The following is a 26760-nucleotide window of genomic DNA, read 5'->3' on the forward strand; positions in this document are numbered from 1 at the left end:
ATGGAAGGCCTGAATTCATAATCGCGGAGATCTCGTCTGCGGACTCATCCAGATTACTGTTGGCTGTCGTATATCGTCCTCCGAATGCAGGGTATCTGAGTGAGTTCTTTCAGATATACTCGGAGCTCCAAGTGAGATATCGGCATTCGATTGTTTTTGGCGACTTCAACGCAGATATGAGTAGAGCTTCTTTCGACAGTCAACAGCTGCAGACGTTTATTTCGGCGTTAGGCTTACATATGGCTCCGTATGAAACAACCCACCATCTGAGAAACTCAAGTACACTGCTCGATCTGTGCATTACAGATGATATGGATAAAATAATCAAATATGGTCAACAGGATGTGACGTTTCTATCAGCACATGATTTAATATATGTTAGGTATAGTATCAAGATACAACGTAGGAAGAGTAGGAGTGTCACCTTCAGGGATTGGAGCGGATTCGACAACGCAGCGTTTCAATCAACAATTGATAACATAGATTGGACAGGTCTCCTTGCATTCAATGACATTAACGAAAAGGTAGAGATCTTCAACACAAGGCTCCAGGAGGCTTTCAATATGCATGTGCCGCTAAGGACGCGTGTCTTTAGGAACTTGCCTGCTCCTTGGCTAACGGATGATATTCGCGTGGCCATGCGCAACAGAGACCTGGCGAGATGAGCTTGGCGTAGGCATAGGAGAAATAGCCTCTATGACAGGTACAAAGTCCTGAGGAATGAAGTTCAAGTACTTGTAAGAAATGCAAAGTGCAGCTTCTTTACAAGCACGTTCAATAGAGTTGGAGGGATAAATGAGGTGTGGAAAGAGCTTAGACGTTTTGGACTCATTAAAACGAAAGGACGTGGGGGGCCTCCTGCATTCGGTCGATGAACTCAATAGATTCTTTGCTTCTGCTGGTGAGCCATTGGACCAGGAACCGGTAACGACCATAGATGATGTGGTGTCGGGAGTATTTAATGAGGAGAACTTTCACTGGGGATACGCAACGCCGCTGACCATAGCGAGGGTGATTTCCAGGATCAAATCAAATGCTGTGGGTGCAGATGGAATTTCCATGATATTGTTGAGGCATTCTATTGAACTTCTAATGCCAATCATAGAACATCTGTTCAATTTTTCACATGTCAGCGGAGTTTTTCCTTAGCAGTGGAAAATAGCCGTGATCTGTCCTATACCTAAAGTAAAGAATCCTGTGAAAGTTCAGGACTATAGACCGATTTCAATTCTCCCTGTGCTGGCTAAGGCCCTAGAAAGCGTGGCAAGTGAGCAGATTCGAGGGTTCTTAGAGAGTTCGAATTCTTTTGATCGTTATCAATCAGCCTACCGAAATAATCATTCAGTCCAGACCTGCTTAATCAGGATGTTGGATGATATCAGACTAGCAGCGGATAGGAGAATGATCACTGTGTCTGTATTTTTTGACTTTTCAAAAGCTTTTGACAGGGTGAATCATATAATGTTGTTAAAAAAGTTAAGAAGTCTTAACTTCTCGGATGGTGCCTTGAGATGGGTCCACTCATACCTTGCGGGGAGAACACAGGTTGTCAGGGATCGAGCGCAGAGCATCGAATCACATGTCAGGGCTGGAGTACCGCAGGGTTCGGTTCTGGGACCCCTGCTTTTCGTGCTCTATCTGTCAGACTTTGGTCCTGTACTCAATTACTGCAAGTACAACTTCTACGCGGACGATTTGCAAATCTACCTACACTGTGAACCAAAGTATGTAATGGAAGCAATCCACAGAGTAAATGAGGATATAGAGGCTATTGTTAACTAGACTGTCACAAATAAGCTACTTATGAACGCAGACAAGACTCAGGCAATTATTATAGGCACCTCGAGATTTATAAACAATGTGGACTTGAATATTCTTTCTGGTATAGTAGTGAATGGAGCAGTGATTGAGTTCTCCACATCGGTACAGTACCTTGGAGTAATGATCACTAACAATCTTTCGTGGGAGAGGCAAACTACAAAGATGATGAACAAAGTGCACACAGCTCTCTATCAGCTAAAGATGTGCAAGCATATGTTCCCTGAAGCATTCAGGATAAGACTAGTTGCCGCACTAATACAGCCGCATATGGCTGTGCTCCATTCACGGATATGACGGCGGAACATGACAGAAGGCTCTATAGAGCCTTAAATGCATGCATAGGTTTTATTTTTAATATAAAGTCAGACGCTCACATAACGCCGTGCTACAAGAAGCTTCGTTGGCTGAAGGTGGGGCAACGTAGGAAGTACTTCGTGGGGTGCTTACTATTCAAAATATTACAGTCCAGACTTCCTCCACGACAATTTTTCGTTCAGGGTTCCCATCTCGAAAAGATCGACCAGAGCTCCATCGGACACCCTAATACAGGCACAGTGCAGGACTGAACTATTCAATCGTTCTTTTCGGGTCTCGGCAGTTAGGTTGTGGAATGGTTTGCCTCAATCTGTCAGGAATGCGAAAACGCTCACAGTGTTCAAACAGGGGGTCTATGCGCATTTATTTAATCAATCTCCTTAATATGACTATAAGTTCAGTACGTATTGTGTGTTGAGTTGGCTCTCTCTAGCATACCTTAACAAATTAATAAATTGAAAAATATACTTTGAAATGTTCAAGCACTATAGATCTCTTGTATCTGTTATATACGTTAAAGGTTTCTTGCTTTATCTTAGTTTTTATCTTAGTTTACTAGCTTGCTCTTTATGGGTACATATTATAACATGGAATGTGATATTTGGTATTGTATTACATCATAGTAAGTTATTTTCTGTTAATTATATTTCTTGTTGGTGTTTTCTCGTCATTTACAGTTAGATATGTACATTTAATGTAAAGTATATATTATCATGTCTGTGCGCTTGAGGGGACATGTCCCAGAGCGCTAAATAAATGCAGCTTTCTCTCTCTCTCTCTCTCTCTCTCTCTCTCTCTCTCTCTCTCTCTCTCTCGCGAGCGGCGAGAGCGGGGAGTGCGATGAGACGGTTGGGAGGCTGATTGAAGCGCGGAGAACAGGAAAAACTGCACTTCGCGAATATTAAGCGGTGGCATAAGCTGAGCCAACGGTTATTTGTACACGGATGGTGACATTTAAATAGTAAACAGTAGTCATGTCAAAACAAAACAAGGACACGCTGCAAGATGATGCCACGTTGGTAGACGGCGCGGGAGGACGGGTGATGAGCAAACGGCCTTCTCAGCTGTCGTTGGCGGGCGGAAGCGACAGGAGCATATCAAAAGGCGTATCAAAAGGAGGTAATTTACAGTTGCCCAAAATTAATGCATTAAAAATTTCAATAAATGAGCATAATGATACAGTCGTTAAGCTCTTAATGACATGCAAAGAAACTGCTGAAAAAAGAAACCAAATTGAGTCTGCTTTTCGACATTGCAAGGAAGCATTTTTCGAGATCGCTGGAATGTTAACCCAACTACTAGAAGAGGGAGCGGATGACAGAACGGTAACAATTAAGAATGCTCTCAGAGAAGTTTTAGGTGATTTCGAAACGAAGAACAAAAGTCATAGAAGATCCAGGACGATACACCGAGGAATGCAACCAGAACGTATGCAGCCATTGCGGCAAGAGATGCGACAAAGGTACATGTAACACGAGACTTTTCGACATTCCTATAACCACGTCTTTTGTGATAGCACCAGATAAGGACAATACGGCAAAATTCACGTTATCACACACTACAAGAGAGACTGTATGCAGGCTGCTGAAACCTTCTGACTGTGACTTGAAGGTCGACAATATTACCAACGTACGAAATAATGGAATTAGAATAGAGGCTATTTCACCGGACCTTCGGAAAATCGGAGCGCATCCAGACCTCAAGCGCGCGGGACTCAAAGTCATGGAAAGCGCTAAGGTCAGTCCAAGACTAATCATACATGGAGTACCGGTAGATATGACGACAGAAGAAATCAAAAGTGAGCTAATAGCACAAAATTTAAATGGCTGTAATGAAGATCTCTTGAAAGTAATATACCTCTATAAAGCCAAGAGCAACAGGCGATACACGAGCTGCATCATCGAGGTGACACCGGAAATGCGTAAGCAGTTGCTTGAAAATGGTCGAATCTACTTAAGATATTCCGTGTGCAGCTTTGCTGACCACATCAGGGTCCTACAATGCTATCAATGTATGACCTTCGGACACATAGCAAGGGATTGCAAATCGCCTGCGATTTGCGGTCACTGTTCGGGGCCGCACGAGATGAAGGACTGCGGCAGGGAAGGACTGCCAATGCTCTGCTGCAACTGCACCAGGTTTTCTAGAGGACACCTGAACGAAAGGGCACACACTGCTTTGGATACCTCAAAATGTCCAATTCTCAAGGATAAAATTGCGGATAAAATAATGAATGTGAATTATGGCTAGCTCGAACACAAGATACGACAGGTTAAAAATATGTCACGTTAACTGTCAATCCTTAAAGGCGCACTTCGATGAGTTCAGCATGTACTTCGCAAGATCAAGGTACCATGTCATATGCTTGTCTGAGACCTGGCTCAATCCAAAAATTCCGGATGGAATGATGAAGCTACCTGGCTACTATTTAGTGAGGAACGACAGGATTGGAAGGCAGGGAGGCGGAGTGGCTTTTTATGTTCTGGACTCGATCGGAATGACAGTATTAGGGCAGTCATCGGCAGATGTACAACTCCGAAAACCTGAGTTTCTAATGGTAGAAATAACCTTACATAATGCATACAGTCTACTTCTAACTGTAGTCTATCGACCACCAAATTGCGGATATTTAAACGAATATTTAAATGCCTTCCTGGATCTGCAGACAAAATATAGGCATTCTCTTATCTTTGGTGATTTCAACGCGGATATGAATGTTGACACATATGACAGCTCACAGATTCAGAGTTTTATAACCTCATCAGGTATGTACCTAGTACCTTATGGGTCCACGCACCACCTGAAGAATTATATAATAGTACATTTTTAGACCTGTGCATAATAGACGATGCAGGGAAACTAATCGACCATGATAAGAAGGCTGTCCCGTTTCTATCGGCGCATGATTTAATTGAAATCACCTACAACATTAAAGTAGAACGACGCTCAGAGAGGTTAGTTCTATGCAGAGATTTTAAAAACTTTCAGGAGCAAGACTTCCTTGCAGAGATATCACGGAGTGATTGGACTGACTTAATGACATCCGAATGTATAGATCATAAAGTACAAATCTTAAATGACAGACTACTGGAATACTGGGATAAGCACGCTCCACTGAAACAGATCCGCTTTCCCAATCTGCCTGCCCCGTGGTTAACGGATGAGATACGGAGAGTCATGCAGGAAAGAAATGTGAGAAGAATCTGGATGAGAAACAGGAACATAGCAAGTCACAACAGGTATAGGGCCCTGAGGAACAACGTGCAGAGTCTAATAAGAACTGCCAAAAAAACTACTATTTAGCCATATTCAGTCGAAAGGATGATCCTGCTACAATGTGGAATAAACTAAGGCACCTCGGACTGATAAAGGCGAAGAATCCATACAGAAAGCTTGTTTGCTTGGCTGACGAGTTGAATGCATTCTTTGCCGAGACAGGAGGACCATCAGCTGAAGAGACATAAGAACTGGTCGTTCCGGGCACTTTACGTGAAGATTTTGAAGATTTTGATGATGGAAAATTCTTCTTTAAATATGTTAGCCCGGATACAGTGCGGAAGTCACTTGCAAAAATAAAGTCGAATGCCATTGGTACAGATGGGATCTCATCTAGACTCATAAACATCATGTTGCCTTATATTATGCCGATCATTGAGAATGTATTCAATTACTCGCTCATGCATGGAACTGTGCCAGTCATCTGGAAATCAGCTATTATTACACCGATTCCTAAGATCCGTCAACCGACTGAAGCGCAGCATTACAGACCTATCTCGATACTGCCGTTTCTCCCAAAGGTCCTGGAAAGAATTATGTCAGATCAATTAATTGATTATTTGACAGAAAATGACTTATTAGATCCATGTCAGTTTGCTTACAGGCGCAATTCATCAATTCAGACTTGCATGATCAGACTGCTTGACGATGTGCGGCGTGCAGCGGATTGCAGAAGGGTGACCATCTCAGTTTTTTTCGATTTCTCCAAGGCCTTTGATAGGGTACATCCTGGTGTACTTATCGGAAAACTACAACGCATAGGTCTCTCGAACACTGCTCTTCAATGGATGGCATCGTATTTGAAGGATAAAACGCAAGCTGTACGTGACGGGTTGGAGAATGTCACCTCATCTCTGGAGCAAATCAAGGCTGGAGTCCCACAGGGCTCCATATTGGGCCCGTTATTATATGCATTATTATGTGTCAGATATCACGAAAGCTCTGCAACACTGTAAATACAACCTTTACGCTGATGATCTACAGATTTATCGGCACAGTGAACCATTGAATTTGCGAAACGGCATCCTAGAGGTTAATGAAGACATCACATCAATTGTACGATGGGCTCATCAGAATGGATTAATCTTAAATTCGGCTAAAACACAAGCCATCATATTCGGTACAACTAGATATATTAATTCAATTGAATATGACCGACTACCTGATATAAGTATCAATGAAACTGCAGTACAACTTTCCTCCCATGTCAAGTATCTGGGGGTCACAATCACAAGCACCCTATCCTGGAATCCACATATCGAGAAGGTCGTCAAGAGTGTACGCACCAAATTGTATCAACTAAAATTAACCAAGCATCTGCTACCAAAAGAATTAAAAATTCGCTTGATAAACTCGCTTATCCTACCACACTTAGATTATTGCAGCGCAGCCTTCACGGATATAACGGACCAACTAAACACGCAGTTGTACAGAGCACTGAATGCCTGCATCAAATTCGCATTTGATGCCAGGCGAGATGAACATGTGACGCCGTACTATCAAGAATTGCGTTGGCTTAAGATAAATGTCAGGAGAAATTATTTCGTGGGATGCCTGCTGTTTAAGATAATCCGCACTAAACAGCCAAGTCTACTATACAATGGATTTACCTTCAAAACCGCCAAAACATCGAGAACGACTAGGGCTCCGGAAGGACTTCTCACACAACTACAGTGTAGGACGGAGATCGGGGCACGGTCTTTTACCTCTACAGCTTCCAAATTATGGAACAGCCTGACACCGGACATACGAGGTGCAGAAACTAGGGACGATTTTAAACATAGATTATATGTGCATCTGTTGAACAGCAATGGAATGGGAACATCGTAGCGCTGCGCTTGCTTACGCATACTACAGATTATTGTAATATACCTTAGTATTATAAATATCTTAATCACTATTAAGTTTTATATCATATTATATAAAATATTATAACGTTAGTAAATTCTTAGTTTATAAGTGAGAGCACACCTTGAAATCAAGTGTAAATTGTATAAAATTTTATATCTGTAACTCTAACCTTTAGTGCGGTTGAGGGACTTTGTCTCAGAGCGCTCAAATAAATATACGCTTTCTCTCTCTCTCTCTCTCTCTCTCTCTCTCTCTCTCTCTCTCTCTCTCTCTCCCCTCTTCTTCCCCACCTCTTCCCTCCACTGCACTGCTTCATCCCGGTCATCTTCCGTCCGCTCTCTTCCAATTCTTCCTCTGTCTTCTTCTTCTCTCCCCCCTCCTTCCGTCCTCTTCTCACATTTCTCTTCTTTTATCCGTTCTCCTCTTACCGCTTCCCTCCACCTCCTGTCTTCTCCGCTCTCCGACTCATTCTTTTTACACTCCTTCCTCTCTTTCTTCCTTTCCTCTTCCAATCCCTCATCCTCTTCCACGTTCTTCCTCCATAACCTCTCCATCATCTCCAGTCTCTCTAGTCTTTTCTCCACTCTTCTTCTCCTTTCCTCCTCCTCAGTCTCTCTCTCCGACTTCCTCTTCATCACCTTCAGCATCTTTTCCATTATCACTCTCATCTCCTTTATCTCTCTCACTCCCTCTTTCATCCATTCCATCTTCCGACTTTCTCTCTCTCCAACACCGTATCCTCTCTTCTACCTTCTCTTAACTTTTCTTCAGATCTCTTCCTCTTTTCCACTTCCGGCTCTATCAGCCTGTCTTTTCTTCTTAATCTCCATTATCTCTCACTTTCCACCTGCTCTCTAACCTTCTTCAAATCTTCCAAAACATTTGTCAGCTGGATCGCTATCGACCCTGCACGTGTCGATCATACCGGTGGCGCCCTCTTTCCACTTCCTCTCCTGTGTCCACCTTCCTTCGCCGTCTCCATCTGAACCGCTCGAACCACTCTCTACTTGCCGCAACCTCCGTGGCGCCCTCTCCATCTACCCTTTCTCTCACTTAAGGCTCTCCTTACTGTCCAGCGCCCTCTTTCTCATTTCCTCTGCCACGTCACGTCTCCTCGTCCTTTCTTCCCGTTGCTCCGTATTATTCCACCTTCCATAAAATCCTTTCTACTTCGTTCTCACGCTCACTCAACTCCTCCTGTATTCCTCTATCAGTCTCTTATTTCCTTTTCCTCCATCTCACCCAACAAACCACCTTTTTCACGTCCCAACACGGAGCACTACTTTCCGCCTGTCATTACTTCCGCGGCCATCTTCTCTCCCCTATTTGTAGACTTCTAATTGATGAAATAAATGAATAGGTATAAGAAATCACGGAAAAAATTGATAAAAATTAAATTATAAAATGGAGAGGTTAAATAAAAATAGTTAAATACACACACATTTCAGGTTATAATAAAATATATTATTTTAAACTTTAAATGATTAGTTGATTAGTTGTGATGGAAATGTGTTTAAAAATATTTGTAATTTTAACAAGTAAATATAAGTTGTAAAGTAAAAGGAATAAACAGTAATTAATAATTATTTTGTAAAAAAATTAAAATATGTTAATAAAATGCACGTGGAAATTTTCTAATTAGAATCAAAATACGATAAAAAATTATCCTTAACGAAATTGCTTATTTGATCTGAGGCTGCTTGATTGTTCACATGAAATGGTGTTTTCTCTCAATTGCAGGTACATTACAATTGGTCCAATTGTCATGTTTATTCTGCTGCGAAGAGAGGAGAAAATTAATCCAAATATAATATTAAAGTCAGCAGTTATAGATGGATCTAACATAAAAAATTTTCTGAAATTTTATAACAGGATAAAATGGTAAAAAATTCTTCCATGCAAAATAATTTAAATTTAAAAGTACATGCGCAATACTTTTAAACCAAAAAGAAAAGTTTTTTAACAGTTTATAACCCTTCATCCCTTCTTTTTCCTACATAGCAAAAACATGTTTTTTTTAAATTTAATTTTTTAAATGTGTTTATGCTTATTCTTGATATAACTTTTATAAGTAAGAATTTTTGAAATTATATTAATATTATAACAGAAAATGTTTAAAAATATTTGTTTAAAAAAATTGTTTTTTAATTGTTTTACTGTATTGTTTGAATTTTAAAATCCTAAAATTAAAATATGCGATTTTTACAAGGTTTTTATAGAGCTGGCGCCTTGAAAAAATTATCGAATATTTCTCTCAAAAAATGATAATTTATGCAATTTATTCAGATTTTTCCGAGTGCAAAATATTTAAAAAAATTTATACATTCAATTTAGTTATAAATATTTTTAACTTATTTTATAAATTATTTTATAAACTTATTGAAATATGTTATAATAAATATAGGCGATGGAAAGTTTATAAATATTAAAATAGATACAGTTATTATATATTAATAATAAGTACTCATAATTAGATTTAATGCATAAATTTAGATTTATATGCATATAAAAAATAGCGTAAAAATATGGTTTTTAATTTTTTGTTGCACCAATCAAAAAATTCTTTCTAAATAAATTGCATAAAATATCAATTTTTGAGAGGAATATTTGAGAATTTTTTTCAAGGCGTCCTTTATAAGAATTTTGTAAAAATCGCATTTACTAATTTTAGGAATTTTTTAAAATTCAAACAATTTAGTAAATCAATTTTTAAAGAATTTCTTATAAAAAAGAAACTTTTTTTCTTATTTACATATTTTTTTATATCAAGTATTAGATTACCCTGAACGGTGGATCACTTGGCTCGTGGGTCGATGAAGAACGCAGCTAATTGCGCGTCAACTTGTGAACTGCAGGACACATGAACATCGACATTTCGAACGCACATTGCGGTCCACGGATACAATTCCACGCCTGGCTGAGGGTCGTTTAATATGGGGTGAAAAGTGGCCCCGCATGCTCAGTATCTGGCTGGCATGCGGAAGGTCCCGGGTTCGAATCCAGTTCAAACCAACACACCCCATATGCCTGCTCGGGTACCGATGGAAGAAAGGAGACAAGTTGATGAAAGAAGGGGGGAGAGCAGAATGAGTAAAGGAGATGGAAAAAGGAGGAAGGAGGAAAAAGAGGGGTGACACGGAAAGGTAAAGAGGAGGATGGAGAGAAGGAGGGTTCGAGAAAGCTGGAAGGGAGAATGGAGCCGGAGGGAGGAACGTAGAAAAGGAGATGGAGAAATGCTGGGAGATATGGAGGAAAAAGGGAGAATGTTGGAAGACGGGCGGCGAAATAGAGGATATTGTATATTGTATATAGTATGTTGTATATATAAATTGTATTGTATATGGTAGAGTTGTGAGGGGGATTGTAAAGAGGTTTGTGAAACGCTCCTCGTGAAAAGCGCCTTTAATCCCCAAGGGGACGAATAAAGGAATGTATGTATTGTTGTGCCTCTGGTGGGGAGACACAGGGTAGTTGGGATCGTAGCTGGATTAGAACTGAGGAGTTCGGGACTCGTCCAGTGAAATAATACCTTTTACTTTTCACAACACTTTAATATAAATTCACCAGAGATATATCGTGACGATACGTACAATTTGGATTTCAGACTGGCCCCTGAGTATTATCGATGAGTCTTTTTTATATTTAATTAATGAAGTCGTCACGCGTGGTCAAAGCCCAGATGCAAGCGAAGGAGGTTAATGGAATGCTTTGCTTGCATTTTGGCAATATCATGTCACAGCGCTTAGTTGCAATAGCCTCGTTTTCGCGATTCTTTCTGCAACTCTTTATTGCGTGTGATGCTCCGTCGGCGTTTCGCGCGGGCCTATGCCCTACTTATAATTGTGTAATAACCTACTTAAAGTATAATATAATCTGACTGTGTATAGCCTATAATTTGGGGCTATAACATCCCTCCCCCGAAAAAAAAAGAAAACGGAAGTACATAGTTTTCCTTTACCAATTAAATTACACATATCTGCAATATTTTCTATTTATAGTATATCTTATTTCTAATATCGCGTGCTTAGGCTACGTATCATCTGTACATCTGTATATGGGTAGTTCTTTTGTCTTTTTGTTCTTATATGTTATATAAATTACGATGGCTATTATTAGCGTTAGGATTATTCCGTTTGTTGCCATCGGATATAAGAATTGTTTTCTTGTAAAGAATTGTTGTTCGCTATCTTCTATATTGCTATTTATCGTATGTAGTTTAACTTTTAATTCTGCTAACTCGGTTTCGTGTCCTGTAACATCTATTAGTGTCATGTTACTGTGTGTTAGTGTGTCGAGGTTGTGTAGTAGCGTTATATTTATTTCTGGTAGCTAAGTTTCTGTGTCTGTTTCGTAGACTGTGCCTTTTGCTTGTATATTTGTATTTCGCATGGCGCGTTCGCATTTATTCGGTGTTTGTAGGCACATATATTCGGAATTAGTTTGTTTACAATTTTCTAATTCGTTTTTTGTTAATACTAAGTATGTTAATGTTTCCTTATCTATCGCAATTAATCGAGTGTTTCATTTTATTTTGCATCGTTGAGGGGAGTATTGGTAAATGTTTATGCTTCAACAAATTGCTTGAGCTTGTTTACGTGTATACGTATTATCTTTCTCCCCTTTTTAATTGTATAATTCACATCGGAATTCTTTTCGAGTATTGTATACGGTCCGGTCCATAGAGATTCGAGTTTTTCGAACGTCCTCGTCGTAGCGTCTCGTCATGGACCAGTATCTTGTCGCCTACTCTAAATTGCGTTATTTTGGTGCCCTTGTCGTAATATTTTTTGGCCTTGATTTTTTCATCTTTGAGATGTTCTCTCGCCCGTTGATTTGAAGCCCGTATTCTTTCTCTTAGTTCCTGCGATAGTCATCATAGTTATACGTTGGCTTCGGAGGTTTCGTCAGTGCTGTCGGTAGTTCTACTTGATGTCCATAAATCAATTCGAAAGGTGTGTATCCTGTTGCTGTATGCGGTGTCGTATTATACGTAAACATCGCGTATAATGCCCATTCATCCCAGTTAGTTTGATCTTCATTAATATATTGTCGTAAGTACTCGGCCGGCGTGCGATGTGATCGTTCTAACGCGCCATTACTTTCAGGGTGGTATGCAGTTGTCTGTATTTTATTTATTTTTAGCAACTTGCATGTATTTTTGAAAATTTCGCTAAGAATATTTGTACCCTGATCCGTTAGAATTTTTTCTGGAATTCCATGTTTAAGAATGATTCTGGTGACGAATTCCTTGCTGATCGTATTCGCTTCTTGATTTGGGATTGGTATCGCGTCGCTATATTTTGTTAGGCTGTCTTGGAATGTCAGCAGATATTTGTTTCCTTCCGTTGTCACTGTCAGTGGTCCGACTATATCTAAAGCACATTTTTCGAATGGCCTAGGCGTATCGGTGATTACTAAAGGCATTTTTATTTTTCTTGATAATTTATTTTTCTGGCACGCTTTGCTATATATTTTTCCACGTCTTTAGTTATTCCTGGCCAATTCTGATTTAGACGAATCCTTTTTATCGTACGCTCGACTCCTTGATGTCCTCCTAGGGGTGCATCATCGGGGCCCACTTCCCCGTTAGAGCCTCGGCTCGTATGTGGTAAGGGATGGCGACCCGGAATTCAAACGCCCGGTGGCATGGCACTGTTAGGAGAGGACACTGCACGGCGCTTGTCCTCCCGCCATGCAGTCTGCGGCCTCGGCCGTCGGGGTTCTGTTCCGTGTCTCTGGGGGGGTGGTTTCGGGGTTTATTCCCGGGGATGTCCCCCCCCGGGGTCTCGGGGTGGGGTTTCGTGCGGAGGGGGCCGCAGGGGAAGGGGGACCAGCCGTGACTACCCAGGGAGCCTTGCCCGGAGGGAGTCACGGCGGTCAGTCGCCGGGGCCGCTCGGACTATTCCAAGGCGGGGCCCGGCGACGAGTAGGAGCCTTAGGGTGCTGGTTGGAGGGTTCGCCCTCGTCCCAGCGTCTCTGGGGTTGGCCGCACCCGGGCCACTCGGAATTATTCCGAACTCGGGCCGGGAGCGGCGGAGGAGGTCTGCATGGTTATCCGAGGGGCTTTGCCCGGAGGGGTTACCCAAGGGGCATTGTCCGGAGGGTGCCATGCGGGTCTGTCATCGGGGCCGCTCGGACGTTTCCGAGGCGGGGCCCGGCGACGAGAGAGGAGCGCCGGTCGGGGGTCCCAGGCTGGGTAGCCTGGGTCCCCGTCCCGGTTCCCTGGGGTTGGCCGTTCCCGGGCCACTCTGACGTATTCCGAAGTAGGGCCGGGACGGCGGAGAAGGCCACGCGTGGTTACCCGAGGGGCTTTGCCCGGAAGGGTTACCCAAGGGGCATCGCCCGGAGGGTGCCACGCGGGTCTGCCGCTGGGGCCGCTCGAACGTTTCCGAGGCGGGGTCCAGCGGTGAGAGTATGCACTCCTGGCCGGTCGGGACCGTTTCCCCTTCCGAACCGGCCGGCCGGGAGAGGTGTTGTCCCTTTCGCCGGAAGTGATGTAACCGGCGGGGGGACGGCTGGTCGCCACGGCGTGTAGGGCAGGGCCGGGGAGCGGCGACCCTGTCCGAAGCGTCCGTGGGGCCCCCCGAATGGCGTCATCTGCGGAGGTGCCCCCGTTGTCGGAGGCGGGGGACCCCTGAAACCCCATGGGGGAGTCAAACCCCTCATGGGGGAGTAAGGGGCTCGGAGTCCTGTGCCGGGGGTGCGGTATCCCTCCCGGCCCGTGGCATAAGCCGGCCCCCCGGGAGTCCCCGGGGCACCGGTTTGGGAGGCGATTCCGGTCATGTTTCGGGTCGTCCCCTGGCCGGTGGGAGATACGCCGGCCGGTCGAGCCTCCGCAGGGAGTGGGAACAAACAAAAATGAACAGCAACGAAACAAACACCAAGACAAGGAGCATGAGCAAGGGGGAGGAAGAGGCCAAAGGTTCCAAGCCGGGACCCAAGTCCTCCAAGATTAACTTAAAGGACATCAGGTCGGTATCGGTCCTGATTAGAAAGGAGGAGATAGTGCCTCGTAGCGGACCTTCGCGAGAACCCAACTATGGGAACTCGGACAGAGGAGCGGAGCACGAAGAACTCGTGGATGTCGTCACCACCACGGAGGAGGACGTATACGTCCCAAATACGGAGGAAGAACCTCCTAAAAAAGAAAGCAGGGGCACCCTGTCACCACGGGCGGCTTTAAGAGGCTCAAGGCCAAGAGACAAGTTCAATTGGCCAAAAAGGAGCTTCGAGAGGAAAGGTCCATGCTGGATCCCACGACGCCGATGAATCATTGTCAGGCCTGGTCACGGCTTGACCAAAAGGTAGCCGATTTCGCGGATGAGATCCACCAATCTCCGACCACCGATGTTGCGGCCCGAGGACTGGAAAACGTAACAGTCCTCAAAAAGTGGGCCATCCTCAGTAAGAACCTGAAGGGTACAATGAGGAAGGAGGTTTCAGAAGCGGCCTGTTATCTCCAGGCTGCGCTAACCGCTCTGGCTGCCACGAACATGGCGGCCATACTCGTAGCCCCAGATCGGGAAGGGGAAAGCGAGGTGGAGAGCCTGAAGCAGCAGAACAGGATCCTAAGATCGGAGGTTCTGATGCTTAAAGGCGAAACTAAGCGCCTTAGGGAAGGAGAGGGCCCGATCGTACCCGAGAGAAAACCCCGGTTTCCACCCACGATACCGCCACGCACTGAAGATAACTCCAGTGCAAAAAAGGGGAATATCCCTCCACTCCCGCCAATAATGGAGATGGAGGTTGACATGGAGGAGGTCATCATACAACCTCCAGCCATAAGACCCCCTGTAAAGGGAGTTGGACCAAGAGGTTGGAGTATTATCCTCCAGGGATTACGGATGAGGAGGACATGAAGAAGTTCGATGAACTAACATCGAAAATCCAGAGCCTCCTGGACAAGAGGGAGAAGCTGAAGAAGGGCACTAAAGCGCTCTTGGTGAGACCTCCCCCGAGCCGGAAGACCCCTCCGGACACCAGTTGCCAGTACGCCGAGCCCCCGAAGGGACCGGTCCCTGGGACAGGTGCCGGGAAAAAGGGGAAGAATAAGAACCCCACCCAGAAGGGTGGCAGTTCTAAGGTCAAGGAGCAGGACAGAGTTGAGCACAAACCAAAAGCCCAAACTGCAGTACCCACCGCCGCCAAAAATCCCCCTCCACTCCCGTAGCCTTTGGACCCCCAGGAGTCACCCTGGGTAAAGGTAGTGGGGAGGAAGGAGGCGAGGAAGATAAAGGCTACAACATCACAGCCCAAATTACCCTCCTCCGCAAACGGCAGCAAGGCCCCGAAGGCCTCCCCCCCTCTGAGTCAGAGGGTTATGGGGAAGGCTGGCCCGAAGACTGTTGCCGCGAGGAGGGCGCGAAGAGTTCCACGGACGGCGGCGATCACGATCACATGCCCCGAGGGTCTATATGGTGAGACAATATCTTTGGCTCGCCAAAAGGTGGACCTTGAAGAGCTGGGCATCAAGGACGTGAAGGCCCGCAGAGCAGCCACCGGGGCTATTCTCTACGAGATCCCCGGTGAAGGCAAAGCGCAAAAGGCGGATCTTTTTGCGCGGAAGCTTAGAGAGGCGTTGGAAGGGAAAGAGGGGGTCCGTGTGACCCGCCCCTGCAAGAGGGGTGAAATAAGGTTACACGGACTCGACGAATCGGCCACCGTGGAAGAGGTGAAGGCGGAGGTGGCGAAGATAGGAGGGTGCCAGGCCTCCGAAATTAAGGCGGGACAAATCCGCTTTAACAAGGGGGCCATGGGCACACTCTGGCTTCAATGCCCAGTCGCGGCTGCGGTCAAGATAGCCGCGATGGGCAAGGTCAAAGTAGGATGGGTAGTGGCCGGGGTGGAGCCCCTTAAAGCGCGCCATCTCCAATGCTTCCGTTGCATGGAGAAAGAGCATGTTAAGGAGCAGTGCAGCACCCTAATTGATAGAAGTGGCTGCTGCTACAACTGCGGCTCCCCCGGCCACAAGGCCAATGCATGCAAGGAAAAGACGCGATGCGTCTTATGTGTAGAGGCTGGCTTGCTAGCTAATCATCGCGTTGGCAGCGAAAGTTGCCACGCGAAGGAGAGAGGAAAGGCTGCCAAGAGCAGCGGTCGGAAGGAAGAGAGAGGAGGAACCAGGGGGGGGCTCCGGGGATGGTTGGACCTCCCCCGGGACCGCTCAGTGTTCGCAGGGAAAAGAGAGAGGAGGAGCCAAGGGGGGTTCCTGGGATGGTCTGACCTCCCCCGGGCTCACCCAAGGACTACAAAAAGAGGCGGCCAAACCCCAGCGAAAGCGAAGGGAAAGGGGCGCCTCTAAAGGGGGTGAAGAAGGTGGGAGTCGACACTCCCCCAGCTCATGAGAATGAGCTTCCCACAGTGCGATAAGGTTCCCGAGTTATATATAAGGGAACCCGTCGCGTGGGAGGAGGAGTATGAGGTGTCCAGTGTCGAGTTGGCCGGGATTGCCAAGAGGCTCAGAGCCCGGGGTAAAAAAGCCCCGGGGCCAGATGGCATTCCCGGGAGGGTCTGGCTATATGCCTTGACGCACCTGTCGGAGCCGATCAAGCGGCTGTATACGGACTGCTTAAAAGCAGGGGAGTTTCCCCCAGTCTGGGGTAAGGCCTATCTGGTTCTTATCCCTAAAGGGGGCAGAACGGACGGAGCGCCTTCCGCGTACAGGCCCATCTGCCTGCTCGATGAGTTCGGTAAGCTCTTTGAGCGAATTATTGCCGACCGACTCGTCAGGCAGATGAGGGAAGTGGGACCGAACCTGCACGAGGAACAGTTCGGATTCCGCGAGAACAGGTCAACAACGGACGCGATTTTACGCGTCCGCCATCTCGTGGAGTCCGAAACTAGCGTGGGCAGGGTAGTGATAGCCATCGCGTTGGATATCACCAACGCGTTTAACACTCTGCCCTGGGGAAAGGTGAGGGGCGCCCTCATAGATCATGACGCCCCTCCATACCTTGTGGAGGTCGTAAAGGCCTACTTCCGAGACAGAAGCCTGGAGTACCGGGATAAAACCGGTACTCAACGCGGAAGGACGGTGTCGTGTGGTGTCCCACAGGGGTCAGTCTTGGGCCCACTGCTGTGGGACATCACATACGACAGTGTGCTCCGTTCTGCCCTTCCCCCCGGGTGTAGTGTCGTCTGCTATGCAGACTGGCCGGGGGGAATAACTGAGGGGACGCGAAGAGAATGGCGGACCTGGCGGTGGCCTATGTGGTGCGCTCTATTAAGGGCTTGGGCCTTAAGGTGGCTCCCCATAAAACCGAGGCTATTTATTTTCATAATGGTTCTCGGGGGAAGCCACCAGGGGCCCATGTTATCGTGGACGGCATCCCCGTCCAGTTGGGGCAGAGTATTAAATACTTAGGACTCTGGCTGGACGGAACTTGGCGTTTTGGCGACCATTTTGATCGTCTGGCAGTAAAAGCCAATGGGGTAGCGGTGACACTTAGCCGCTTGCTGCTCAACCTTGGCGGGCCAGACGATCGGGTACGGAAGCTGTATGCGAACGTGGTAAACTCAGTGACCCTTTACGGGTCACCAGTTTGGGCGGACGCGGCGATGGCCACGCGATGTCTTCCGCCAAATCCAGCGGAAAGTGGCCATTCGCGTCGTCCGCGGATACCGCACAGTTTCGCATACAGCTGCCTCGGCCCTGGCGGGATTGCCTCCTATGGAGCTCCAGGCGTGCACCCACAAAAGGGTGTACGAAAGAATTAAGGAGCTCCGTGGGATGAACTTCAGTGTAACTGAGAGGGTCCGAGGCGTCGTCAGAACGCAAGCCCGACGGCGCATGATCGAGGAATGGGGGGACTATCTAGAAAATGTCCCCCCAACAAACTCGGGAAGAAGAGTCGTCGGGGCCGTGAGACCGGTGTTGGACGAGTGGGTGAATAGGTCTCACGGCAGGATGTCGTTCCACCTTACACAGGTGTTCGCCGGACATGGGTGTTTCGGCGAATACCTGTGTAAGATAGGGAAGGAGCGCCCCACGAGGTGTCATCACTGCGAAGAGGACAGGGACACGGCGCAGCACACGCTGGAGTTTTGTCCGGCGTGGGCAGAGGAGCGCCGTGTCCTTGTCCAAATTATCGGGGAGGATCTGTCGCTCCCGACCATCGCTGCTAAGATGGTCGAGAGCGAGGAAGCGTGGGAGGCGGTCTCCTCCTTCTGCTTCAAAGTTATGACGCAGAAGGAGGAGGCCGAAAGAAAGCGGGAGAGACGGGGAAGAGGGGGGAGACTCCCTCTCTCCCCTGAATCCAGGGAGGAGAGGGACGACCTCTCCTGGCTGCCTGGGCGAGGAAACCGCCGTGGTGGTGGCCGGGGTCGGGCCCGGGGGAACGGTGGCCGAGAGGGCACGAGAGAGAGATGCCCGTGGTAGAGGGGGCGGCGACGGGGACGGCCCGCCAAGGCGGGGACGCGGAGGCGGACCCCCCCCATCGCAGGAGAAGAAGAGGCCCCCCGGAGGGGGCGGAATAGTAGACGGGAGATTGGGCCTGGGGCGCGGTGCCCCCCCGCCCGGTTGTGGAGGAGGAGGCCCGAAAGGGCGGAATGGTTGGCCGAGGGGCGTGGTGCCCCCCTCGCCCGATGTTAAGTAAGGAGGCCCGTTAGGGCGGAGCAGTCCAAGGAGGAGGACGGGGGCGGGTGTCGCCCGGCTGGCGGCCGCACGGCGTAAGCCCAGCGGCCGGGAGTCGGGCGGCATCCGCTCCCGCCCCTGACGAGTTCCTCCCCCAGGGGAGGGCCTCGGCGGTGCCTCCAGGCCGATGGTCGAATCCCGTAAATGGAGGGAACCGCGACCTGGGGGCACGGGGGATCACAGGGGCCCAGAAACACACTGGACCCCATTGTACGTGGTCCCCCGGGAAGGGCGGCCCTCTCTCCGGTGCCATAGAGCGCCGGTGGGAGGGCACCACTGCCTGTGGTGAGGACTCCCCCCTTCTGGGGGGAGCCCTCAGGGGAAGAGCCCCCGGAGCGTCGGCCGAATCTCCCGTCCCTTTAGGGAGGGAGAGGGAGCCCCGCTTCGGGGGCGGGGGGTGGCGACTCGAACGGGACGACTCGAGCCGTGACCCCGCCCCCAAACTCTTTGGGAGGGCGTGACGTGGAGGCGGTGCCCCCCTGCGTCACAACCGGGAAAGGACCGCACGACCAATTCGCGGGGGAGAGTATCCTCCTTTCGGGGAGGATGCTCTTCTGAGAATGTAGGGCCAGGGGATGGCAAGAAGTCATGCTCGGCAGTTCCTTGCCATCCCCATAAACGCCAGCGAAGGCACCCGCTGTGGTTTTAGTGAGGTAGGTCTTGGACCCCATCGTCGATCCACACGTGGATCGATGATGGGGGACAAGGAGTCCCACATAACCCTCATCCCCTACCCGGGGGTGAGTGGTACCGTGAGGTTTCCACAGCGCAAAAAAAAAAAAAAAAAAAGATGGGTGCATCATGGTATTCATGCGTTTCTTTTCTTCCTCTGTGAAAATTTTCTCATCGTCCGCGTTTGCTTCGTCCTTTTCTATCGCGTGTATTTTTCGTTCTTCCGCTGACTCGGTTAAGTCTCGGAATATATTGCTCCTCAGTGCATCGGTGTTCGCATTCGCTCGTCCGGCCTTGTGAATTATTTCGGAATCGTATTCTTCTAACTTGAGTCTCCACCGGATTAGCCTTGACCCGGGGTCGTTAACATTGAATAGCCATATTAATGGTTTATGATCGGTCACGATTTTAAATTTCGTGCCTTACACGTATGGCCTAAAATGTTTTACGGCCCATACTATTGCGAGTAGCTCTTTTTCCGTGGTATTATAATTATTTCTGCCCGCGATAAAACTCTGTTGGCGTAAGCAATTGGTCGGTCGTTGCCTACCTTTCCTTGTGACAACACTGTTCCGATTGTATAGTCGGAAGCATCGGTAGTCACTATGAATTCTTGTGTGAAGTCAGGATATTGCAGCACTGGCGCAGTCATCAGTTTTCCTTTTAGCGTGTCGAAAGCGTTTTGCTGTTCCGTGGTCCATTCGAATTTTTCCGCTTTTGTGGTAAGCTTGGTTAGCGGCTTGGCAATCTTTGAAAAATCTCCTATGAATTTTCTGTAGTATCCGGTGAGACATATAAATGACTGTGTCTTTTATCTTTTTTGGTGTTGGAAATTCTTTAATCTTCGATGGATCCGGAGATATTCCGTTTTCCGAAATTATGTGACCCAGATAAATCACTTCTTTGCGTAGGAATTCGCATTTGACCGGCTGCAGTTTTAAATTATTTTCTCGAAGTCTCTGTAATACTTCTTTAAGTCGCTTATTGTGGTCCTCTAGGCTTGCTCCGTATATGACGATGTCGTCTAAGTAGACTAGGCATTTGAGTCCTTGCATTCCGGTGAGTACGGAGTTCATCAATCGCTGGAAGGTTGCTGGCGCATTCTTCAACCCGAACGGCATTCGATTGAATTCGTAATGTCCGTAGGTCGTTGAAAATGCTGTTTTGTTTTTATCTCGCTTGGACATCGGGATTTGATGATATCCCGACGCCAAATCCAGCATTGTGAAATATTTGGCGTTTCCTAACTGGTCCAGTATGTCAGTGATATTGGGCAGTGGAAATGAGTCACCTATGGTTAAGTCATTTAATCTTCGGAAGTCTATCACTACTCGAAGCTTAGGTTTTCCGGATGCATCGGCCTTCTTGGGTACTAATAAGGGTGCGTTCCATTAGCTCGCACTTGTTCTTATTATCTCGGTTTTTATTATTTCATTTATTTGCCGATTTACTTCAATTTTATGTTTTTCGGGCAAGCGATATGGCCTTACATATATCGGTGAGGTGTCAGCGCGCGTATTTATTTCATGTTCTACAGTGGCGGTGCACGTCAGCGGTTCTCCTTCTAAGTGAAACGTGTCGTAATATTCCTCGCAGATCCTTAGGAGTGCCTGTCGTTCTTCCGTATTTAAATGATCGGTTCGTAATAATTGTCAAATGCGCTCTTTTCGTGGTGCGAAAAATTTTGTTTGCTTTTATCTTTTATCGCATGTATCCCGTCTGCGGTGTCTTGTTCTATTTTTTCGATTAAGACCGTCGGCGTTTGTATCTCGACTTCCTTGTTAGTCGTGTTCATTATGCTGACGGGGCACGTGAAGTCCATTGGCTCTACTAGTCCGTTGCCGATATATATGCCAGGTGCGGTTTCTTCCGCTCGAACTATTCCTATGCGATTTGTATGGGTCGCGGCTCTAATAATAGTCTCGCAGCGCGGTTTCAATGTTATTCTGTCGGGGGGTTGCAGAAATTTTAGTGCGACCTTCCCTATTTGGAGCCGTGCCCTCTTGAAATCGCAAATAGTTGAGTGTTTGTGTAGGAAGTCAAATCCTATGATGCCGTCGTTTTCGATAGGCATGTCATCTCTTACTATGTAGAAGGAGTGTTTGATATTGTGACCGTCTATTTCAATTGTGGCGTGCGTCTTTCCTATTGTGTATATCTTGTGTCCGGTTACTCCGGTGAGTGCGATTTTGTCATCGTAAATTAGTGTGTCATCGTCCAATTCCTTTAATTTTATTAATGAAATAGTCGATCCCGAATCGCACATCATATTTATTTTTCCGCTTTTTGCTTCACGTAAGGGTAGAGTTACTATCGGCACTTTCGGCTTATTTTGTGTGTGTAATGTATTTTTTATGTGTGCGACGCGGTAGTCTAATGCTTTTAACGGCGCTCTCTTTACTCTCTTCTTCGCCACTACTGTTGGCGGAGTCGGTGCTCCGTTTTCGCTGACGGTGCGAATCGTATCGTTCACGTGTGTTCTCGGCGCGTGGTTTTCGGTCGTCTTCCCGATTTTTGTCCTCGCGGTCTTTCGGTCGTCCGTTCAATTTTCAGCATTCGTTGCGGCTGTGTCCGGATTTTTTGCAATGGTTGCAATATTTATTTATCGTGTTGATTCGCGAAAATTTTTCGGGCTTCGGGAGCGCGTGTCTATTGCTACTGCGGCAGTCGCGTCCGTAATGACCGTTTTTTCCACATTTATAACATTGCGTGCTCGAGATTCGAGGTTGTTGCGAGTAACTTGACTCGGTTTTTGGTTTGTCTTGAAACCTGTTGGGCTTGATAAGTTTTTCTTCCGCACATGCGCCGGTTATTGCCTCCTGCAGTGAAGTATATTGCTGCGCTCGTATGAGCATCTGGAGGTCGTCGCGTAACCCGATTTGAAAATTAATTAGCGCTTGCTCTTTAATTGTTTGTTGAATCGCGCGTTTAAACGTGGGGGAGTGGTCCTTTCCCTCAACCATTGAGTCGTACAATTTCATCGCTAATAAGTCGACGCGTTGACCGAACGCGTGTACTGTTTCGCTTGTTTCTTGTTTTAGCGAATTGAATTCTATTTGCAGATGCGTTGTACTCTGTTTCGTTTGATAGCAGTCTTCTAATTGTTGCTTGAGTTCCTCGTATGTTTGGACATTGCGCGTTTCAAAATCTTGCATGGCTTTCCCATCTAACTTTGTATATAATATCGCTTGGATTAAGGATTCTTCGTCCGCGGGATTTATGTTTTGCTTGGCGTATGTGCAAGCGTTTAAAAATTTCTGAAGTTTAGCTCGTGAAGTTCCGTCGAATTCTGGGATCATTGTCCGTGCTTCTTTTAACGTTAAATAGTGTGAGGTGATGCTACGCCGACTCCTGACATCATTTTCGGTTCTTCCGTACGTAAACGTCACGTTAACGTCGTTATATGTTTCGCGGTGATCCGGGTGTCGGGTGTTCTCGGGTTTGTATCCGATTCGCGTTCGTCTCACTTCTGTATTCGCGGGGCGATCGTGCATTTGTGCGCGTATAGTTTCTATTTCGTCCCTCATTTACCGAAATCCTTGTACAAGTTCGATGAGTAACTTGTTGTTTGGGTCGGACATCGCGTGTCCGGCGTCTGCGTAACACGCGGCGGCGTTATTGTGTATTTGGGCGCGTAAGTGTTCGATTTCCCTGTCGACATTTTCAGGGGGGGCAGTTTGTGTCGTCGGGTTTCGTCTCATCTCGTCTCCACTGTTCGCACCAAGGATGCTACCGTCGACCGATACGGGGGAATAATTTCTCCTAACCGAAATTCGGTCGCTGGAGGCGCGATTCGCGGTTCGTCTTTTGTCGCTATTATTATGCATGATTTCCGCGATCGGTTCGGGTGCTATCGTCCGGGTAAACTCTATCTAAATTTGCGCATACGTTATCGCGAATATCGCGGGCCGCTTCTTCTGCCACCTGTACGGGCGTTACGGAGCCGAATCTCAACGCGAGTCGTGCCGGTCCGCTCAAAAATCTTTTCTTAAATGTAACGCGTTTGACATTAGGCAAGTGCGCTCTTATTTCTAGTCGCCACAAAATAGGTTGGTACCCCTTTCAGTTTTACAAAATTTCTTTTTCGCACTTACAGTAGGAGTATCGCTCACATGTTTTCTCGCATGGCTGCTGAAGTTGCGGTCTTTGGCTCGACTGTTGATCTGGCGTTTTCTAGACGCTCGGGCCCGTTGGTCGTTGCTCGGCAGTGGTGCGTTGTCCGCGGAGTTGTCCGAGGTCGTTCCTCGGCGGCTCCAATTTCCGCGGCGATGCTCGTCAGGGTGTGAATGTAGTTCGGTATGAATATACCCGGTGCCTTGCGTTTATTTTTCTTCTGGCTTCTGGTGTGCCTATTTCCTTGCACTTTTGTGTTAATGCAGATTTTCCACAGGATGGTCCTCCGGCAATCCCACCGCTGCCACCAATTTTATGTTGTGCCTCTGGTGGGGAGACAGGGTAGTTGGGATCGTAGCTGGATTAAAACTGAGGAGTTCGAGACTCGTCCAGTGAAATAATACCTTTTACTTTTCACAACACTTTAATATAAATTCACCAGAGATATATCGTGACGACACGTACAATTTGGATTTCAGACTGGCCCCCGAGTATTATCGATGGGTCTTTTTTATAATTAATTAATGGGGTCGTTACGCGTGGTCAAATCCCAGATGCAAGCGAAGGAGGTTAATGGAATGCTTTACTTGCATTGTGGCAATATCGTGTCACAGCGCTTAGTTGCAATAGCCTCGTTTTCGCGGTTCTTTCTGCAACTCCTTATTGCGTGTGATGCTGCGTCGGCGTTTCGCACGGGTCTATGCCCTACTTATAATTGTGTAATAACCTTCTTTTATACTTAAAGTATAATATAATCTGACTGTATAGCCTATAATTTGGGGCTATAACAGTATGTATGTATATCAAGTATTCATAAACATAAAACACGTCAAGAAAAATTAAATTAAAAAAACATGTTTTTTTTACTATGTAGAAAAGGTAGGGGGTGAAGGGTTAGGCGGAGTTGGGGGCGGCGAGGGCCGAGAACGTTCCTCTCCCGACCTCTTCGCCGTCTTTAGCAGAGCGCAGTCCTCCGACGAAAGTCAGAGTGACTGTGCCCTCGTCGGCATCGGCGGCGGGGGGCGTGGCAGACCCTCCTCAGTTCACTGTCTCCGCCCCGGTGGGGGGTCCGACGGAGACGGTTAAAGAAGTCCATGGACGTGGAGGTCGTTGGGGGTGGTGAGGAGAGCCTTTTGGCTCAAATCTCCATCCTCATCGACAGCAAACTGGCCTCCTTCGAGGCCAGAATGCTGCGGACTCTTCCCCCAAATGTGGCGGGTCCTCCAAAGAGGAGGAGCGCGGGGGTTGCGGTCTCGGGGGGATCGGGGGGGCGGCGTCGGCCAAGGTCGCGTCGGCCGCTCCGGTTGCCTCGGGGTCAGTGGCTCCTGCCTCTTTCTCAGCGGGGGGCCCTTCCTGATCCACCATGGTGGGCAGACGGAGGAGGGCAGCGGGAGATTCTTCTCCCAAGCCGGCCTCCGTCCAGCCGCCAGCGGTTCATTCCTCTCGGGCTCCGGATGCGCCAGTGACGGGCGCTTCCCGGAGAGCCGGGAAACCTCAGATACGGGCGTCCAGGGCCGCGGAAGCACCGATGGTCCGTCCTAGGAGGGCGGCCATCGTCGTGTCGCTCTGCGCCCTGGACGGCGATGGCACATTGATGCGGGGAGTGGTGTCGGAGCTTCAGAGGTCTATTGACCTCGGCTCCATCGGCATCACCCCGCCCATCCACATGCCATGACCGGGGATCTCCTGATAGAGATCCTTGGTCAGGACGGTGGCAAACATGCGGACCTCTTTGCGGAAAGGATCCGCCAGGTTTTGGGAGACCGGGGCTCCGTTGCTCGGCCCAGCAAGCGCGCTTCCATCCGCGTGCGGGGGCCGAGCGGCGTTTTTAATACGCCCGATCTGGCTTCGGCCATATCGGCGGAAGGCGGCTGTACGAGGGAAGTCGTCCGGCTGGGTCAGGTGCGCTTGACCCCTGGTGGACAGGCGACGGTGGTGGCTTCATGCCCCGCCGCCGCTGACGTCACTTTGGTCTCCAGGAAGAAGTTTCGGCTGAGCTGGTCGGAGGCCTCAGTGGAGACTCTAAGATCCCAGCCGATGAGGTGTTACCGTTGCCTGGAGCTGGATCATGCCCAGGCACGTTGCACCTCCGAGGTGGTGAGAGGAGGTCTTTGCTATAGATGCGGAGACCCCTCTCACACCGCCAACCGATGCTCGGCCCCTCCAAAGTGCCCGCTCTGTTCTGGAGCGGGATGGCGGTCCGACCACCGTCTTGGGGTGATGGGGTGCGGGGGCAATAGACACTTGGTTTCGAAGGTTGAGCCCCCGGTGTCCTAATCGCGGCGGAACGAGGACAGGGAGGACGTTCCGTCAGGAAGGAGGCAGGCTCCCGGGCGTCCCGACGGAGGGACGCCACGGGATTAGCACACTGCCACCCACCGAATGGTGGGGCGGGGGGGATAGACCCGTAGAGGGTCTGTTTTCTTTTTCCGTTTGTTTTTGTGTTGTAACGTTTGTACGTTTAGTGGATTATGGGGGCTGCGGCCTGTCTTGACCGGCTTCGGCCGGTCTGTATGGCTCGGCTACGCCCTCTGTATGTTGTGTTATTAAATGTGGTCAAGGACTGCGGCCTTTCTGATCCGTCTCGGCGGATATGTAAGGTACGGTTACGTCCTTTTAATGTTGTGGCGTTTTATCGTCTTGGTTCAGTGTGGGTTCTCGGACCTATAGTTGTTTTTGGATGGTGATTGGCATTGTTGCCGGTCATCCTCGTTCCCATTGTCTGTGTCTAGGGTACATGGAGGATGCGGTCACTCTGGCCGGCTCAAGCCGGCATGCGTGGTACGGATACGCCTCCATGGAATCCATACGGTGGTGACGTGTTATGCGTCTTGTGGTGTTTTGTTTGTGTGGGGTCGAGCCTGGTGACTCGCCGTCCGGGATCGGCAGGGAAAGGGAGGGCTCCCGATTCCATTGCTCGTCGTCCCAGGGACGAAGGGGGAGTTGGCAAGTAATCCTGCCGCTCCCCAAGGTCTTCCTTGGTGGAGGAGACCGGATATTGGCGGGGTGTGCCCTTCAGGCACATTCCAGGATGAGAGCCTGGCAACGGGCCAAGCAAATGGGGACCCACCTGAAGTTAT

At 48.1% G+C, this 26760-nt stretch overlaps 3 protein-coding genes and 1 non-coding gene across 4 annotated transcripts; all 4 read left to right on the plus strand.

Moving 5' to 3' along the window:
• The first annotated feature begins 176 nt into the window (after positions 1 to 176).
• On the plus strand, positions 177 to 665 carry LOC145937875 (uncharacterized). Its single transcript, XM_083041236.1, has one exon. It carries the CDS (start codon positions 177 to 179, stop codon positions 663 to 665), a length of 489 nt encoding a protein of 162 aa, XP_082897362.1.
• Positions 666 to 6252: 5587 nt separating this feature from the next.
• LOC145937876 (uncharacterized) lies at positions 6253 to 7242 on the plus strand. The gene has a single exon (XM_083041237.1). It carries the CDS (start codon positions 6253 to 6255, stop codon positions 7240 to 7242), a length of 990 nt encoding a protein of 329 aa, XP_082897363.1.
• Positions 7243 to 10041: 2799 nt separating this feature from the next.
• LOC145937985 (5.8S ribosomal RNA) lies at positions 10042 to 10190 on the plus strand. The gene has a single exon (XR_014425661.1). It is a non-coding gene; the product is annotated as a 5.8S ribosomal RNA (ribosomal RNA).
• A 15161-nt stretch (positions 10191 to 25351) lies between these two features.
• Positions 25352 to 25957, plus strand: LOC145937877 (uncharacterized). The gene has a single exon (XM_083041238.1). The coding sequence runs from the start codon at positions 25352 to 25354 to the stop codon at positions 25955 to 25957; it is 606 nt and encodes a 201-aa protein (XP_082897364.1).
• The last annotated feature ends 803 nt before the right edge of the window (positions 25958 to 26760 follow it).

This window comes from Prenolepis imparis, unplaced genomic scaffold (genome assembly GCF_030444845.1).
Source record: "Prenolepis imparis isolate NDT839.2.m4 unplaced genomic scaffold, iyPreImpa1.0 SCAF_6, whole genome shotgun sequence".
NCBI lineage: Eukaryota > Metazoa > Arthropoda > Insecta > Hymenoptera > Formicidae > Prenolepis > Prenolepis imparis.